This window comes from Dermacentor andersoni, chromosome 5 (assembly GCF_023375885.2).
Source record: "Dermacentor andersoni chromosome 5, qqDerAnde1_hic_scaffold, whole genome shotgun sequence".
In the NCBI taxonomy this organism is placed as follows: Eukaryota; Metazoa; Arthropoda; class Arachnida; order Ixodida; family Ixodidae; genus Dermacentor; species Dermacentor andersoni.
Genome location: NC_092818.1, coordinates 67,735,960 through 67,755,196, shown reverse-complemented (window position 1 = coordinate 67,755,196; position 19,237 = coordinate 67,735,960). Strand labels below are relative to the sequence as shown.

General features: G+C 46.3%; 1 protein-coding gene across 1 annotated transcript in view; it reads right to left on the bottom strand.

Moving 5' to 3' along the window:
• Positions 1 to 998: 998 nt before the first annotated feature.
• Positions 999 to 19,237, bottom strand: part of Cdc16 (cell division cycle protein 16) — a 58,812-nt gene continuing 40,573 nt past the window's right edge. The window contains exons 14-17 of the mRNA XM_050178039.3: positions 14,023 to 14,148; positions 3,619 to 3,754; positions 2,787 to 2,877; positions 999 to 1,163 (exon numbers count right to left, since the gene is read on the bottom strand). Of these exons, the coding sequence (XP_050033996.1) occupies positions 1,042 to 1,163; positions 2,787 to 2,877; positions 3,619 to 3,754; positions 14,023 to 14,148 (475 nt within the window). The 3' untranslated portion in view covers positions 999 to 1,041. The remainder of the gene's footprint in view (positions 1,164 to 2,786; positions 2,878 to 3,618; positions 3,755 to 14,022; positions 14,149 to 19,237) is intronic.

Genomic DNA, 19,237 nt, shown 5'->3' with positions numbered 1-19,237 from the left:
GGACACCCAGCAGCCAGACTTCATCGTTATAACCGATAATGCGGCATCGGGGCATTGTAGTAAGCGGGTTATTTTACCATGGAAAATATACCAAAGTCAACGGTGCAGCAGCTACTTATTGTTATAACCAATATATTGTTAAAACTGGTATCATTATAAATGGGTTCGACTGTATATGTATGGGCACATACCCAGTGGCAATGAGTATGTGCATGTCTAATAATCCATAGGCGCCTGTGGCAAGGCAAGCACAACGTGCATCGCTAGAATGCTCCGTAAGCAACCTGAGAGAGCAGGACCACACTTGAGCTGACCTTCACAATATACAAGTGTGACCTCAAAGTGCAAGAGGAACCCGGCCTTTGAAACAAAGCAGCTTCTCAAGAGCCGAGCAATGATTTCATGGCTAATTATGCAGTTCTACCCATTCTTTTGAGGCACATAGCTCTCAATTTGTGCAGATGTCAGATACAATGACTATCCAAACAATGGTTTCTTTCTCTTTACTGGCTGCTTATTTAGGACAGCACTATCTTCGAAACTGGCACACAAGAACGGCCAGACAAGCCACAAAAGCCAGTTTGGCTCAGACAAGAATGCTTTGGATTAAACACTGTGTAGTTTTTTTTGTCTCAAACCTACAGAGTAGGTTATCAGCGATGCCGTAATGAAGGTCTCCCAATTCAGTCTGGCTGCTTTGGGTTTCTTTATGTGCCGCAAAAGCATGGCACATGAGTGCTTTTGCATTCCGTCCGCACCGGAATGCAGCAGCTGCTACCATTCAGGAATCGAAGCCTTTGTGTCAATGCAGAATTGTAGAAAGCCAACTAGGTTTTAATTATATACAGACTAAGTACACTCCACATTTCAATGTGTTATGCATTCGGGATGCTGAAAATGTACTTTGACAAATGATGACTCCTGTTTTGGAACAAAAGTCCACCAATAGAGGCCTATTGCACTTTGTCGGTGGACAGAAAAAAAAGACAATGACAACCTGACTAAATTAGCTTTATGTACAGATGTCAACAACCACTCATCCTAATTTATGCTGTCAATGTCATATTCCTGAGACTGACACGAAGTATTTGTCACATCCATGTCCAGTGCAGAGCTTCGTGGGCTGTCGCTTGAGGAGTACTCAGGCAGTACTTCAGGCACACCTGTGGCATCAAAATTATACATCATGCATTAAAAAAAAAAACCAGTAAATGTCCTTGTGACAGAGGACATCCCCTAAGACTTTCAAATGCTACGCACACCTTCTCCCTCTGCCTAGAACTAATCGCCATATAGTGCCTAATTCATGGTACATTTGGCTGTTGTCTACTGCCCGCCGACTGATTACTACAACCATGTAGACCCGCTGTAACGCAGAGTCACAGAAAGTGTGGTCAAGCTAAACATGCAGCCACTCGCCAGAGAAATTGGAGGCCAAAAAAGGAAACAAGTCACGCTTCTGTTCTAAACAAACAAGGCGTGCTGAAGCACCCACTAATTACTGTCAAGACATACACCGCAGCAACAACAGAAACAGCAAGAGCCATGTGACCGGAACGCTGTCAGATCTTGGTCGCGCTTGGAATGTTGAAGGTGAGAGCCCTATCGAACGCTCTAATCTTTGAGCGCGGTGTTATGAAATAATAAGCTGAATGTGTTCCGAGCACTTGATTAATAATGCGTGCTGTCCGAATGCTCTGGAGTGTTCGAAAACGACCAGCCAAATGTACCACCAGAGAAATTGCCAGTGCCATTATTACGGACACTTATTACAGTGGCAAAGTATAAAGCACGCATGCAAATGTTTTCACTCATGGCACACCTCAAGATTATCACAGAGGGACTTTAAAAACTAGCTCCCGTTACGTTGATGGGGCACTACAGCACTTCTTGAGCACGGTAAGAACACATTCATAATCTGTAGACAATGCTGCCCCAAACACGCGTGTCAAATATTATTCTGCTGCCATGCACCATAACGCCCCCAATTTCGCACTATAGAGTAGACTGCTTGCTCTCTCCTGTGACTTTCGAGGCTCCTTTCCTTTTGCCACCGCCAATGACATCATGGCCAGCGCGACAGCCCGTATATGCCAGGTGACTGATTGTTCACCACCACGAATCACTCCCGTTCCATGCACACCTCTCCAATATTCTGCCATTGCTCCTTTATCGCTCTCTGGTTCCAGGTGTTGACCTTGAAGGGCTACCAAAAGTTCACCGCCGAAACCAATAAAAAAGGAGTGCATTTGCATGGCATTTTTATCACCTCCGCTTAGAGGAACAGATGAGTTAAAGGGGCACTGGGAAATCTAAGGATTGCACTCGTATGTTAGAAAAAGGTTAGGCATGCAAACACCGATACAAGAAGAGGGAAACAGACAACACAAACGCAGCTTCCTTCTTTTTGTATTCGTGTGCGCACACTCAACATTTTTCTAATGCGGACCAACTAGCTCAACTTTCTGTCGTTCTAAGCTTAATATTTTCGTTCATATTAGATTTTTGCCAAGCATTTCTCAGGGAACGTGCTATTTGTTGGAAGGCATCCCACTCGACCAGCGTGTTGCTCATGTTTCAAGAAAAGGCCTTCGGGCCACTTTAACGACTGGATGTTGGCTGTGTACTGAGCTCACTTGCTGGAGAGCCGCCACGTATCGTGGCACGGGGGCTTTGCACCACCTGGCACACTCGCTGTCCTTACATCCTCAATGAAAATGGTGGGGGCTGGGCAGACCATTTCTATATGAACTGGAAGAAAGCACAAGCACGCTTCATTTGCATACCTTTGCAAGGCTGTAGATCGCTCATCTGCTGCTCTATCGCTTGAGAGAGCATCGTGGTTGAAAACGCATCATCCCTCTGCAGACCTAAGGCCTGAAAATGGAAAAAAAAAAACAATGTAAAAAAAGAAAATCTTTATTGCTTTTCTCCTGCTTGAATCCCTTGCTCGTTGCCTAATGATGCTGCTAATTTCCATTCTATAGGATGCAATTTTATTACAGCATGTGTTTGCATTTATCAAGCACATTGTTTATTTCATCCTGCATTTCGTGCTCCTTTAATCTGAGATTGCACCTTCATTACTCAATGCCCTACAAAAGCTTGTAAAGTATGTACAATAATTATTTAAGTAATTACAATAAAAACCTTCACGTGAGCCTATTTTATGTCTCCTGTAGGACAAAAGCCTTTTCCAGCAATATTCAATTACCCTCCACTCACGTCAGCTGATTCTAAGTTATGCTTGCAAACTTTCTCATTTTATCATGCCACCTAATTTTCTGGTGTCTTCAACTAGACTTCCTTTCTCTTGGCAGTCGTTCTGTAAATCTAATGGTCCACCGGTCATCTGCCCTATGCATTACATGGCTTGCCTGGCTCTATTTCTTCCTCTTAATCTCAACTAGAATATCGGCTACCCCCATTTTTTTTTCTCTGATTCATTTTGCTGTATTGCCATCTCTTAACATTACACCTATCATTTTTTGTTCATTGTTCTTTGCGCAGTTCTCAAATTCTGCTCGAACTTGTTTGTTAATCTCCGCCCCTTATGTTCCATATGCTCCGGTCATAGTAACGTGCAACATTTTCGCATGTGTCAACACAATGCCATACCTTGTGAAAGTAGTCAACTGCGTGAGACCAGTGACGCATTAGGCTGTGGACAAACCCAATGGCAGAAAGCGTTGAGGCATTCTTTGGATACAGGACCAGGGCCTGCTGGTGATACTCCAGGGCTCTGTTGTACTTCCTGCATTTAATTAAAACATCCCTAATTTCAAACACCATGAAAAACAAAAAAGAGAAAAGCAAGATGTAAACACACTGCAAATGAAGGTGTGGATAAAATCACAGGACTGCTGCTATTGGCACGCATCAGGCCGCTATCCTTCCTGGCTCACCCTTGCATGTTTTCTCTCACACCCATAGAAAACGGTGCGCAATCTTATCGCACTTGTTCTTTATGTGAAACCTAGGATTCGTCCAGCACATGTTGATTCGTGCTGATGGAGTAACAATAAGACTTTTTCAATACGGGCCCAGTGGCAGTTTTGGTTTTGCAGACCGCACCACACAATTGATCAGGCACTATACTTAAAGAGGCTTTCCTTAGCTCGAACCCCTTTTTATTCAAATAAATTTGCGATCCCCTTGGAGTTCAAGTTAATGAGATTCTACTGTATTCTCTTTGAGGGGACTCCCAGTGATGTAGACTACAGCTAACTGGCCTGCTTGAAGTGTTAGTTGCAAGCGTAATAAACGCTTTCAGAGTGTACACATGGTTGTTGTCCATTGTTTATTTGAGCTTATACCGGATCACGGTTGATGGGCGCCAACTGTGGAGCGCGGTGTGCTGAGGCGTAGCGCTGTTGAAACACCCCTTATTTCTACAGTGTCTGTGCTGAAAGGAAAAGGAACCCTAAATCGTGGAAAATAAAACAAAATGTGAGCTTTCTCCGCATCGCCAGCCTTGCACGCTTCCCTCGTCTCCCGTCCACCCCTCTGAAACAATAGTCAACTGCGCCTGCTGTGCCAACAGGCGTCTGCAAGAGCCCATGTTCTTAGACGTACTTCAGTTTCACAGCTCTGCACGAGAGGTGGTCAAAGTGGCAGTCACACGAACTAGTGGCACTGCAATCGCGTCTTTCTTCACCGATGGCACTTCTGCTGTCGCTCCAGGATTCATTTCAGCGGTGGCGTTTCGTCCACCACTACTGTTGTTGTGTTGCTGGCGTCATGTGATGTGTGGTGGTTTTTTTCAGGTGCAAAGCTTCACACAGAAGCATTTCTGCATGTCATAACAGCAAGAGGTTTTTTTTTTTATGGGGTCCTGCTTTTCTGCCTACCATCATAGTGATGACGGTGGTACGTCGCCGCCCCACCAGAGAGCTTTAAAAATGGGAACACATGCAACGTTGAAAGGACAAATGCCTCACATACTTCAGTTCAAATTTAAGTTCAACTTCAAGTTCAAATTATGAGACCATCATATAGAGTAGCACTATATTTTGAAATAGACTAGAATGTCATTGTTGAAAACAAAGAAGAATTCATTCTTCACAGAAAATGGACATTGGTTCCTGGTGCAATTAATTCCACGACTTTGTTTTGGTTTTGGCGAGCCCATCTCGAAGGCAAGAAATGTGATGTGGAGGCGACATTCCCAAAGGAACACATTTTTTTTAGTGCCAGCAAGCACTCAGGCGGAAGCTTAATTGTAGTGAATGCAACTGATCAAGTTCAAAGCAGGCAGTTGGGAAGAACCAAGCTAAAAAAAAATGTTTTTTTTTTTGCATGAACTTGCTGCCTGAAGGGCTTCATAATATCCACAAAAAACTATTTCAAGTGGTTGTACTACCGTCACAAGCATTGAAATCATCCTTGGAAATGCAGACAGCTTGAAAACAAGCATAGGTAAGAAGGCCAAGGTAACACAGCGGCATATGTATAAGATAGCGAGATATTTGTCACAAAAGGAATGACGGGTGGTTAGCTTACTAGCAGAGGGGTATACAACCGAACCTCAACAATAACGAAATCAGCGGAGAATGCCAAAAATTCACTTTCCCGAGAATTTTGTTGTTGCGAAATGAGACCGCACAGATGGGGTAATGCATCGCAGAACGAAACTTCACTGTCAAAATTCTGTTGGCCTATTTTAGCAAGCATGCGAGGATATAGAACCGCATGGCCGACAGCACAAAGTGCACCGCATGCGTCAATCAGCAGTGGCAGCGCTACCGTGGAGCAGTATTCTTGGTCAATTGCTTTCTGTGATACGATCACTTTTGTGAGGTATTGCATAACTTGGCACCGGACGCTCCACGCATTCAGCAGCATTTCTCCAGCGCATGCTGTCACCCGGAGGCGCCGACGCATGCGGTGCTGAGTGCGAAAGTGATCGTATCTCGTACATCAGATGACAGTCGATCAATATTATGGCCCCTTCGCGTGAATCTACGTCCGGCGCCCAATCCGCATGCAATGCCTGTCAGGTGGCCCCAAAACCAACGTTAATGAAGCGAGGAATGCGTATTCCTGGAAGATTGCTCAATCACAGCCCGATGCGTGGCACTCTATGCTGCGACCGCCATCTCAAGCGCCATAAACAATTCCACATCGGTGGGATGTGTATTCCCTTGGTTTTGCTGCATTTTTCTTGCCGAGGCGCACATTATGCACTGTACTAGGTGTGCAAAGACGGTCGTGCAATGTTGGTAGTAATGTGCTGCCGCTTCAAATGGGCAGTCAACAAACAAGAAGCGTGGCCATGACACATTTCCAGTGCGATCGCTTCCTGCGCTTGATTGTTCTCGTAAACAAAATGCCAGTGCCGACGTAAGTGTAATGTGGTAGTATTTTACGCAATTTTAGCGCAAGGCAATCGCATTTGAGCACATTTGGAGCCTGCTAGCCATCCACGAGTAGGTAATATGCGGGGTTATGCTCCGGCAAATTTCGTTGATGTGGGATTGCAATGCAGTGACATTGCGTTGTCGAGAGATACAAATGCATTGAATCCTATAGGTGTTTGTTGGGGATACGAAAATATTTCGTTGTCGTAAGAATTTCCTAGTCGCAGGGTTTCGTTATCGCGGGTTTCCACTGTAGTATTAGTGCACCTTACAAGTGTGAGCACACATTGTGCATGACGCATACTTGATACCGCTGCTTCCACACAGGTGCTTGTTGTTTGACAAGCAGCCCCAAAAAACACTGAACAGAGCACTCTGGCACTTATAATTTTGGTAAGTGAGTTGGTTGGAAAGCAGAATAATAGCACACGACTACTCACTTGGGTCGTAGTTTCACCCTAAAGTACAGCTAGCTGTGTCTTTACACTTTTGAGGGTGGTGCTATGGGAAACACAGATACAGAGAAGTCCTCGGCATACAATGGTATGTGGGCAGCTAAAATACACTCATGAAAGAGCAAACGGTACCAGCCAGTTGGGGAAGATGACCCACCACAGCGATCATATCACAGGAGTAGACAATGCACGGTGCCTGAAGAGATACGATACTGCAGCGCCGATAAATACACAGACACAGTGAAATCCTTGTTACCAAACCATAGCTGGTTTGTTATAAAGCTGTAAGTGCATAGCTAAACTACATTTATGAGCAAACAAGTGGTACAGGCCAGTGCGTGCAAACAACGCAGTGTAGCAGGAGCAGACGATGCATGGCATGCGACGAAAGACTTGACTGTAGCGCCGTCACTTTCAGCGGCAATTGCTGCAGCTATGCCGGCCATTGGCTGCACTTAGGGAGCTGTGAAACTCATGTCTAAGAATTTTGTGCGAGAGAAGCTGCTGGCACAGTCGACTCATGTTTCAGAGAGGTGAAAGGGAGACGGAAGAGAAGTGCACAAGGCCGGCTACACAGTCGAGGTGCGCAGTGTGCACAGCATGCAGGCAGGATGCGGCTCACAATGTCTTATTCTTTTCCACGGTTTAGCGTTCCATTTCCATTCGGCGCGGAAACCCAGTAGACAGATTAAATTGTTGTAACCAATAATGGAGAATGGGAACATTGTACAGTAGACTTCCGTTAATTTGACTTGGGTTAATTCAATCACAATCGAAGGTACTGGCTGGCATTCATGCATTTCTATGGGCACCAAATCTCATTATTTCCATCCTAAAATTAACCATCATTCGACAATTACAACGTAACCAGTCAGTGTGACCACACTTGACCCCTATGATGACCCCATTAGCGACCCCTTTACTAGTAGCATCTGTCTCCGCAGATATTATGGGACAGTGAATGCAGTGAACGCATGTCATATGCCACCAAAACAAAGCCTATGTTAGGCCGGCCCCAGGATTATTTTCAAGTAATAATGGTAGCTCACAATGTCTGATTACAATATTTACTCAATTCAGTGGGTGCTTGTATGCTTTGCCGCATAACATCGCTGTATTGTAGCGAAACTGACTTTAGAAAACCGGCCGCCACTGTGGAACACACAGACCAGTGCCCATATTTCTTGCTGAAATATTGGGTGAATAAATTAATGAGACCACGTTTATTCCACATTAAAATGCGCCGAAGACGCTGCGGTGGAAAGAGGAGGGGTGTTATTGCAAAAGGGGAAGGGTAAGGCTGCCTCCGTTTTATTAATGAACGTCCTGGAGGCAGCTAAGTGGGGGCCGCATGACGCTTGTGGCTGTCGCGGCTACTGTTAAGCCATACCTCAAGGCAAATTTTTCCATCGTTCAAAGTTTCGTTATCTGCAAGGGAACTCAACCCTCTCCCCACCCCTCTGTGTTGAAGCTGCCTTCTGTTCTTCATCATGTTTGCCTATTCTCTTCTTTTTAACGAGTCATTTTGCATTTAGTAGTTAGCAAACAGAGCACGTGGTGCCGGCATACTCATACGTCACCCGTTCCTGCAGCACTTCCTTGGTCCGCACGAAGCCCTTCGTGATACAGCAGACGGCCAAGCCACCGTCGGGATTTTCAGCTCTGCCACATTTGCTCCGTTGCCATTGCCCATGCGAAGGTTGCTCTGACTGCGGTCATCCTCCGTTGGGTGAATGCTAGCTGCAAAGTGATCTGATTCACGTCCATCGTGTGAATCTAGCTCTAGCAGCATTGCTAAAGTGGGGCAGGGGACAGGAGGAGGGGTATCGAGCCACTGGGCCAAGATATGACGTGGACAGGTCATGCATTCACGAATAGAACGTCTTTTCGCAATGATTTGAGTGTTGCGGTATGCAGTTATTTCCGTGAGTTATACACTGCCATCTTTGTTTTTCCTTTTTTTTTTCCGGAGTGCGGGTTGTATGCAGCGGCAGGTTATACAAAAAATACGGTAAGCAGCTCCTACAATTGCTTCTGTTCTTTGCCTACACAAAAGCACGAGTTCAGAGACTGCTTTTCATTACATAGAAAAAGCCGTAGCTGGTGGAGCGAGCCATTTTGTCACCTGTTAGTGCTGCCAGATTGTTAAGCAATTCAACTGCGACATAAAAAAAATCGTATAATAATTTTCTACCGCACCGAACAACACATTCACATTCTGCCAGCTTGCTGTGGAACAAGTGTCGTTTAACATGCAATGCAGAATTCAAGCCTAAAAATTGGGTGCCCCAACCCCCTTTAATGTGCACCTACAAATGTAGGTACACAAGTATTTTTCAGTTTGCCCCCATTTAAGTGCACCCTTTGCGGTTGGGATTGAAGCCATACCCTCGAGCTGAGCAGCGCAACACCATAGCCACTAGGCTACCTCGGCGGGTCAAGCAGTGCTGATTTTTCTTCTTTGCGATGTGTATTTCGAGGCTTTTGTAAGGCAAGAATATTGCACAAGTGAACAAGAACCAGGGACGTGTATACACTCAGTTTACCTTTCGCAACCGGTGTTCAGTAAAAAGTCTTTATATTCATATATTCTTTATTGTTCTTTGCATAACACTACAGTCTAGGCTCGTTACAACAAACTTTCAGATATAACAGACCATATTAGAGCTTTAGTCTGTTCTACTTCTTTTATTAATGCAACGAAGTTCACTTTTAACAAACCATGCTACAACGGACTATCGGCTACAGCAGACGAAATTAGCGGCAATTTTTTTCGAAATTGGGCTATATGTAAAACGTACTTTTGCCGTGGGCTGACCGGGCTGACCACTGATTTGTGAGGGCCCAGCCGATGATCGTGGCTCAATATCGCGTGCGCATGGGAGGAAGGCAGGGCAAAAATGCGCCGTCTTCATGCGTGTGCAAGGCACGGGGGTGGGGGGAGGGGGAGGTGAGAGCGAAAAGATCTTGAAAGCGATCTACAATGTGGACAAAGTGCATGCCCGCACGGGCGCTGTATATTGAAAGCGATCTGCCATGTGAGCAAAGTGCCAGCCTGCGTGAGCCTCACCTTCAAAGCGATCTGCGATGTGAACAAAGTGTGCCCAGTGAGGGTAGCTTCGTATGTGCTATGCTTTCGATGTTCGTGTTGAAGCGAGAGACAACACGAAGGTCAGCTGCTGCTGCCACGCTTAACTCGCTTAATTTGCTATCGCAATCAATGCTTCACCTTTCAGGCAAAACTGTGACTTTTTAGTTTGTTTATCACTTTGGACGTTTGTCACTCACTCTTTGCAATAAAGTTGCTGAGGCGTTTCGGATATTACGGACTTCGGATAAAACGGACGTCTTTTGTCGGATTATCAAGGTCCATTGTAACGAGAGTCGCCTGTATATAGGTACATCTTAAAACACTTGTAATTGTATCAGTGTTGCAAGTGCAAATAACTTGTGTGAGGTGTTTTAGTAAAGCAAGTCCGATGGTACATGCCTGTTTGTTTCCTCTCGCTGTCAGTAGGTCATCACGCAGTGGAATAACTTCATTCAGTGTTCTATGCAACAGCATTAGGAGTGTCTAAGTCAAATGGGAAAAGTGCTTGTGTGCGCGTGTGTGAAGTCTGGGAAGCTGGTCACATGGTAGAGGTAGAAAGGGGATGGGAGAGCTTTGAAGAGCATGTATATATGTATATACGTGTCTATGTATATATAATCATCAGCAATATGCTTCGTTATAATGCAGTTTTCTTACATCGAAATTCGACCTTTTATGCAAATAAGTAAAGTTGCCAATAGATTTTTCTTATACGGAAGGGGCAGCAAAATTTTCTGAATTATCAGGCAATCAGAAGTAGCCAATTTGAACGAGACAAAAATTCATTTTGTTGGATTTGAGTAGGCAACGAAAGATACAGTTTCATGATTGCCAATGACATCTTCCCATTGGCAGTACAAGGCGAAGCCAGCCCTGCTTTCGTGGCCACAACAGTCCCGTGGCAGATAGTATCGGCCACAGTAGGATTCATGCTATCCTGATAAGCACCGGCAGCGGGGAGCGAATGCTTTGTATGCTTCTTGCTTCAATGCGTCTTTGAAACTCGAGACTAGGCAACCTCCAGTACTAAACGCATGGTAAGACAGTGCACATGATGCCACGGCATCTCAGTACACCCACTCTCTACACATGTAGCAGATCACCATATTTTTCCATGTATTACCCACCATAGCATATAACTCACACCCCCAATTGCAACAGCCTGGAAAGAGAGAAAAAAAAATATATCTGCACTATAATCCGCAGAAATAACCGCTTACAGCAACGCTCAAATCTTTGCAAAAACCGTCTCCTTTTGCGGAAGCACGACTCGTCCACGTCGCATGTTTAGCCAGTGGCTGTATTCTTCCAAGCTTCAGCGATTCTAACAAAGCTGGATTCTCACGCGAGACCTTATTGCAGACGAATCAGTCACGTGATACACATGTGACGTGAATTGAACAGCGGATGACAGCGCAGACTTGGCAGCCTTCGCATAGGCAACAGTGATGGAGCAAATACGACCGAACTGAAAATCCTAACGGTGATTTGGCACACCGCCGTATTACGAAGCACTTCGCGCAGATCGACCGAGCACTACAAGAACAGGTGATGCATGAATTTGCCGGCGCTGCATGCTTGATTCACTAACTACTAAACGCAAAATGGTGACTCTTAAAGGGGTGGAGAACGGGCGGCCATGAAGGAGGGGATAAGGGAGCTCGAACACACAGGAATGGGGAGCGGGTGAGGCTACCTAGGTGATAATGAAACTTTGAATGACGCAGAACCTCGTCTTGAGGTGTGGCTTCATGGCAGCGCAACGCGCGCTACCCATACACCTAAAACAGGCCACGCTGGCTGTGTATGCGCCCAGCCTTGCTGACAGCCACGCGCGGTCACAGCAGTGCTAGAAAGCGAAGCGCATGCCAACCTGCCTCCCCTCCCCACCTTCATGTGCGCTGGGCCACGTTATCGCGAGCTTGCTCTGCACCCCTTATTTCTCCTTGCTCGTGTGCGAAGACTGCGTTCATCAGACCACCAACCTTGTCAACTCACCCTCGCGCACTTTCATTTGCATCCAAGGCATACAGTGTGCGGGGCACGATAGGATCTTATAGCACTTGGACTTCATTTGGAACAAGACGCTGCTCTGCCTCAGTGGCCACTCATGTTCACATGGCATGTGATTTGAGAGGTGCGTTCGCAAGCAGCTGCTTGTAATTCAACCATTTGACCATCTGCGTCTGTGGAAGCTTCCATTTATTGTTTTTATGTTCCTTCGTGGCAGCAGTAAACTTTTGTTATATTGAAATCATGTATAAACACAGTTTATTATACAGTCGAACTCGGCTACATATTGAACTCGCAAAAAAACGCCTAGCAGTTCAATATGGAGCATAATTCAATATAAGCCTGCTAAATAATTGGATGTCATAAAAGCACATACCATTTATAAAATCACTTTATTGATGAAACTAGCTTAGTTTCGCATGAAATAGTCCTGCATGTTCTCCTGCTTGGGAAATTTTGCTGCCTGCAACGCACACAATTCTCCACTTTGTCTAAGGAGTCGGAGCATCTGAGGCCGCAACCTTCCGCATTCGCACAGAAGCACCGGACTAGTGCGAGCGCACCAATCACTTTGGAGGATGTGGGCAAAGGACCGTCGTTGCTTTCCTCATTGTGCCCACTTTCACTTGTGCCGGTACGATGTCAGCAATCTAGTCTTCGTTTTCAGGCTCTCCCGTGGTCGCGACACCATCATTTGCACTCACAAACTCGTCCACCGTCGATTCGTCAACAGCTTCCGGAAATTCTGACAGCTTGCTCCAAACTTCAGCAACACCGGCAACGGCTTCGTCGCATTCATCAGAATTTACAGTCATCACCGAGCATGCAGAAGCCGGCACGGCTGAAGCAATTTCGGATTAACCACTCGTACACAGCCGTGCGCACGCGTCGGGCGCCACGGGCACCAGGTCGCAAGTTTGGCCACTTTTAGCCCTAATCTCCCCCTTATTCTTCAAGATCGTGCTGAGAGTGCTCCTTGGAATCTTGCACGCTGCGGGGACATCCTACTTCTGACTGCGTTCGACCCGATTTATGATTTCGAGCTTCACGGCGAAAGGCACATTCTGCCACTTCATCACGGCAACACTGTGGGAGAGGGCCCACAAGGTACGCACACAATGAACCAGAAAAGCAGCGAGACAACTCGTACTTTCGCCATCTTGCACGAGAGGGCACAAGAGCCTCTGATTGGCTGTCTGAGCAAGCGGTGCAGGCGGGCCAGGATCATTTTTTGCAGGGGGTGTCGAAGGCTCGTCCGAGGCAGCGTGGTCACGGTAGGGAGAGCGATTGAATGGAGCCACGCCGGCGGGTTTCCCCGCCACCGCAAGGGAAAGCCAACTTCTGGGGACACTTTTGCGCCACTTGACGTTCGATATATCAGGAGTTGCTGCTATTTTAGTTCGATGTAAGCGTAATTTTTGCTATATATACTAATTGTAACTATACCACGTCCAGAAATTGTTCAATATATAGAATAATTTGATGTAAACGGGTTCAATATGGTCGGGTTTGACTGTATTAAGGTTGTATATATGTGGTGTCTTATGGACATGAAGTTATAAAAAGTTAAATACTTTGTTATATTGAGGTTTAACTAAGTATGAGTATATATACATAGTGCAACTGACAGTGGTTTCTACCAGACCACCGTCAGTTGTACTGTGCTCCTCGAAGAGGCAGGATGTGTGTCGAGTGAGCTCTTGAACAGCACTTTGCGATGTGGTAAACATGGTTCAAATCATGGATCCGGGACCTCAGAGAGGTGTGATGTAATGCCCCTAATGCATTTCTCTTGCATTTATCACTAACTTGCCACAGAATTTTTCACTATGTTTTACATCAGGCCTATTTTTCAAGTGGCTGGATAGATGCTTTTCATGTATGCTGCACATGAAATAGTTGACATTCTCATATCTGACGTTCCTGTAGAGTTACTACATGGAGTTCTTATTCTGCAAGCTTGACATAACTCACTGGAGAGAATGTAGGCGCTGCAGCAGCATGCTTTTCATGATTGTGACGAATGTAATGGAACTAAATTTACTATGGACCAAATTATTTGGCACCTGAAGAGGATACGGATAGAAACACGTAGACAGCATACCTCAACTTTCGGCAGGTGTGACCAAGGTTGTTCAGAAGGGGCTCCCATTTCTCAGGAAGGACACCATGGTCATTCGCTTGAAGCAAACTCAGTGCATTCTCAAAATGTCGCCTGGCAGTCGGGTACCTGCACAAAGTGAACACCAACAGGCTGCTTGTAAGAACAGGTGAAGACTGCCACAAGGCGATGTTCCCAGCAATTGATTGATCAATTTATTGGGTTTAGTGTCTCAAAGTGACGCAGACTGCGTCCATAATTTGAGGTTTCCAGTAAATGAGTGATTGATTGATTGATTGATTGATTGATTGATTGATTGATTGACTGATTTGTTGATTGGCTGACTAGGTTTAACATCTCAGATGAACAGAGACCAGATGAACTGATTTATTTAACCAATTATATGCAATGTCTCAGAGGAACTCGGAGCATGTTTCCAGTAAATGACTGATTAGCTCAGATCACCCGTAAGCAACAACGTAACCGCTTATAGTGCAGGACCAGATATATTGAGGTCATTTCTGACTTACGCTTACCTTCCCATAAAACTCAACTTCCCATAGAACTCAATGTATACGCCTACCGCTTCTAGAGGAGCTGGCCGAGACGAAATACAGTGCAGTCCACTTATAACGATACCATGTATAACGATATATCGGTTATAACGATGGGTCGACATGAGAGTGTCATTTTATGCATTAGGTCTATGGGGAAAAAAACCATTTATAACGATAGGTTATTCACCGCATATCGGATATAACGATCAAAATTTTGCAGTCTGGACGGCGTTTTCCGTGCCAAATAATCGTAACGTTTGCGTTGCTTAGTTCCCTGAAACGAACGATGTCGAGACGAGGCGATGTTTACCTCCGTAAGTTCGTATCTGCCGCCATTACCGCGCAGCGCGTCTCGCCCCGCCCGCGCACGAGTAGGCGCAGCCAACGTTTGCGCAGCGCGCCACAAGATGGCGCTAGCTGCTTCATGCGCGTCGGCCACAGTCGCTCCGAAAGAGAAAGAAAAAAAGAAGCGACAAGCAAAGCGGCGCGGTGGCGCCCGTCCCGCGTCTCTCTCGCGATAGCAGGCTGACGCCACCGAAGCAGCGTGCAACCAACGGTTCAACCCAGTTCGAAGATAGCGCCGACAAAGCGCAAAGCTGTGTCGCTTGACACGAAGATGGATATTTTGCAGGACTCTCGATGCGGCTTCAAGGTGAGCGCCCTCGTGAAGAAGTATGAGCTCGTCCAGTTAACGATATCAACCATCTTGAAAACCGGGAGCACCGCGATTGTGAAGGCAGGAGCTATCAGCGGCCATTCCGATCAGCGGAAAAGGGGTTAGAGACCCCTTGTACGCCGATGTTGAAGAGGCGCTTTACCAGTGGTTCATCACCAATGGCTTAAAGAAGGCGGGCTTTGTGCGTAAGGACGAACTTCCCCAACCCGCTGAGACCGACCCGGTGGAAGTCGCTGACCGAGCTCTGGGAGCTCGTTCCTACTGGTGACACAGGTGGTGTGTCGAAGGAGGAGTTTTTGACTGCAGACAGTGCTGCCTCGTTCTGCAATGAGGTCACCGACGAGGCGATCGCCGAAGATGTGCTGTCTCGACAGACGCAAAGTTGTGCGACGGTGGCGACGGCATCAGCGACAGTGACAACGAGATCGACAGTGGCTCCTTGACCTCGACCACGATGTCCACGCAAAGTACACTGTCGTCGATCGACTCCTTAATTGATTTTATGCATGCTAAAGGATTGCCGCCAGTGTTCGCGCAGCAGCTGGAATCCATGCACACCGCGGTTGTGAAGCTGAAGCTGCCGCAAAAGCAAGTGCAGATTTCGGACTATTTCGGCGCGCCTAATCCTTGACACGGTCATTGGCGCTAGAAATAAAGTTTGTTTTTCACGGCCTACTGTATACATCATCTATTCTTTAGAGCAAGTAGCGAATTCGAGTTCAGAGCTGCAAAGGTAAAGAGCGCAAACGCGTTTAAAAAAAATTTTTTTTTTTTGATAACTGCAGTCCAGATATAGCGATCATCGGTTATAACGATCATATTTTTCGTCTTTATCGATATCGTTATAAGTGGACTGCACTGTACTGGTTGCGGTGTGGTTTCCAGAAAATCCCACAGGCAAGCGAGGCAGAGAGCACGCCTCTCAATGGGGCACACCCGCCAAGGGGAGAGCAACGAGGGCAGAGGAGGAGGAGGAGACACGGAGCAAGATAACGAACAAGGAACATGAGGGAAAAAAGAAAAAATGTGGCAGCAGTGTGCTGGCCACGCGAGCATGCAGGGGTTGTCTAGGCAATGGAGAAGCCTTTTGCTCCAGCATATTGTCAGTGGCGCACGGACCCGTACCGAACATGTGCGCATTTTCGCTCTTTGGCTCTTCAGTTTGTGTGCAGAAAATAAATAGTGTTGCCGACTGATACTTTAGGACGTGGAAGGGGTCACAAAAGATCATGTAGAAATTCCACTGGATTTGTCTAAATATACGTAAGCATTGTGCCACTTATCATGTCTACATATACGATGCGACATGTGTTGTTTACCACAATTGACGAAGCAGTAGACGGTTCATTAAATTTATGCTTTGTTGGCCTTGCAATCTGTTTGGCTCTTGATCTGACCAGTATAAATGCTTATCAACCCTTAGCGGTCACTGTGAACTTTACTGGACTCATTTCAACCCTTATCAACCCTTATCAGTTGTTACAAACATTATTTGACTCGACTCGACCCTTATTGGTCGTTATCAACCTTATCAGAATTGATTCGACCCTTATCAACCTTATCAGACATGATTGGACCCTTATGAGTCATTATCAACCTTATCAGTTTACATCCGACCCTTATCAGTCCTTATCAACCTTATCAGAATTGCTCCACCCATTATAAGCCCTTATGGTTCTTTAGCACTGTATCCATCTACGCCAAATTATTATTAACTGCGACCAGGCCCATATAACCCCTCATGACTTCTTATCAACTCAGTGACTGCTTATCTGTATGTGCTGCGCAACAACACAGACAATGTGGTACAACACATTCATAACGTTCAGGTAAATTCTCCATCTACAAGAGTAGCTATTTAGCCCTGTGGGTAAGACCCTTGGCTTCTGAGCATGGGGTTGTAGGTTCGAAACTCACTACCGCTGTTTTTCTTTTAATCTTTCGTTTCAAATTTATTCTGCTTTTCTTTACTGAGCGCATTGTGTTATGTGTTATGGATGGACTGACAGACTGATAGACAGATTTCCTGAGTGAGCTGCCTAAGAATGCTTGCGCATTAAAGGGGCCCTGAACCACTTTTTATCGAAGTGGAGAAAGACATTTGAAGTTAAGATAGGCTATTTCAGAACCACTTTGCCGCAAAAAGTACTTCAACGCGTTCGGCAGAAGCGCAGTTATCGGCAATCAAACATGGCCTCAGCTGTGCTCCCCTTCTTCCTCCAATGCCTTGCACTGCGAAGGCTATGGCGGAGACGTCACCGTGGCGCGCAGCTCAAATTTCAGATTTGGTGCCTATGCCGTGCTAAACGTAAGCCAAATGCGGCTGTCCTCAGAGAGCCGCAGTGTGCTTAGCCACTGGACTCGTGGCGGCACCTCGCGGCAGCTGCGGTGTAGCCGAGCACAGCGACCAATAGCAGCCACGTATTGGAGAGTGCTTTATGACGAAATAAAGCACACAGAAAAGAGCGAGGATCATGAGGTTTTTGAAACGAGAACGTTTGAGAGAAAGGTGACTTTGCGCACTGATTGCGAGCTCTACGGATCGCGTACGACAGCAGAACTTGGATGTGATGTTCACAACAGCGTATGCTCCCCACGGACTATGTTACTGCACCAAGCCCGAGGGATGGTTCAGGGCCCCTTTAAAATGTCTGTGTTATTGGGCAGGTCAGAAAAACTAATCTCGACGGTAAAATCAATTCGTTGTGCTTTTACAACTTCAGCACTGTGAAAACATAATAGTTGAGGCCGCAAGTGTGTTTCGCGATCACCTGTAACAATGTACGTCGCTGCAAAGTGCAGATATTGTGTGCGCAACCTTGGGAGGTATTTTCAGACAATCACCTTCCGCAGACTGAAGGTGATATTGTCGCAAGTGACCACCCGAGAAAACATTCCCTCGACTCCATGACGCTGTCAGTTTAAATTGTGTCCCACAAATTTATCGGTCCGAAACACAGTCCACATGCCAGCTTTCCCTGTTATCACCAGTATGCGCACATGAAAAACTTTTGCTGTAGGCGTTCGCGGTAGTTGCCAACTGACCGCCCACTAACCCCGCTTGACGTGAGCTGCCATCAGTTCAGGCTGCGCAAGCGATCTCGTGCCATATCTCTGTGTATCTGTCTAGAGGACTAACGCATAGTATCAAAGGCAACATTCCCATGACAGCATGCTGCCCAACACCCCTGCTGGCCAGGCCTAACCAGCGCCATCTTGTTGGGAGTCGACGGCCAAAGTTGCAGCTTGGTGCAGAGTCAATGAAATGCTTCCCAGTGGCTGGAGGGAAAATGAGCAGGGTACTACTCTCGGCTTTACTAGTTGTGCATGTGGATGGCTCATGCAAACTTCAACCATTCATTATCGGCAAATTACCACTCTGCTTCAAGAACAAGAAAAGCTATTCGGTCCAATATGCGTTCCACAAGAGGGTGTAGGAAACACTCAATCTTTTCACCTAGTGCCGCCAGGCATGGTATGCCAAACTGGAGGTGTCTGCACTGTCGAGTTCGTCTTCTTGTAGACAAGGGACTTCTGCAAACGGCATTTTATGGTTTCATGAGCGGCCAAAATGAATTCAGTCCGAACACCCACTTGGACGGAGATCTTTGCACTGCAGTTTGAAGTTAATCAAATCACCACACACATCTCGCCCGCAGCAGCTAGAGGGGGAAGGGCTGAGAACGAAGGGACCACGAGCCACTGAAGTACTGAGCAGCACACAAGAAGAGATGCATGGACTTTTTGAGGCGTTCAAGAATCGAGGAAGACTTGTTCCGAGAGAAAGTCTGTTGCGAAACACAAAGCAACAGTCTGCCTGGCTTGTTGCCCGCATATGACGATCGACCATGACAATGTGTTGTTGGTATTGTAACGGACATGCTGCTGGGCATGTTCACGCGCAACTTACAGTACAAGTGCGTTGCAGATGGCACGGCACGTATCTATACAGGCTGATTTGATTCCACAGTGTGCCCATTTCTAC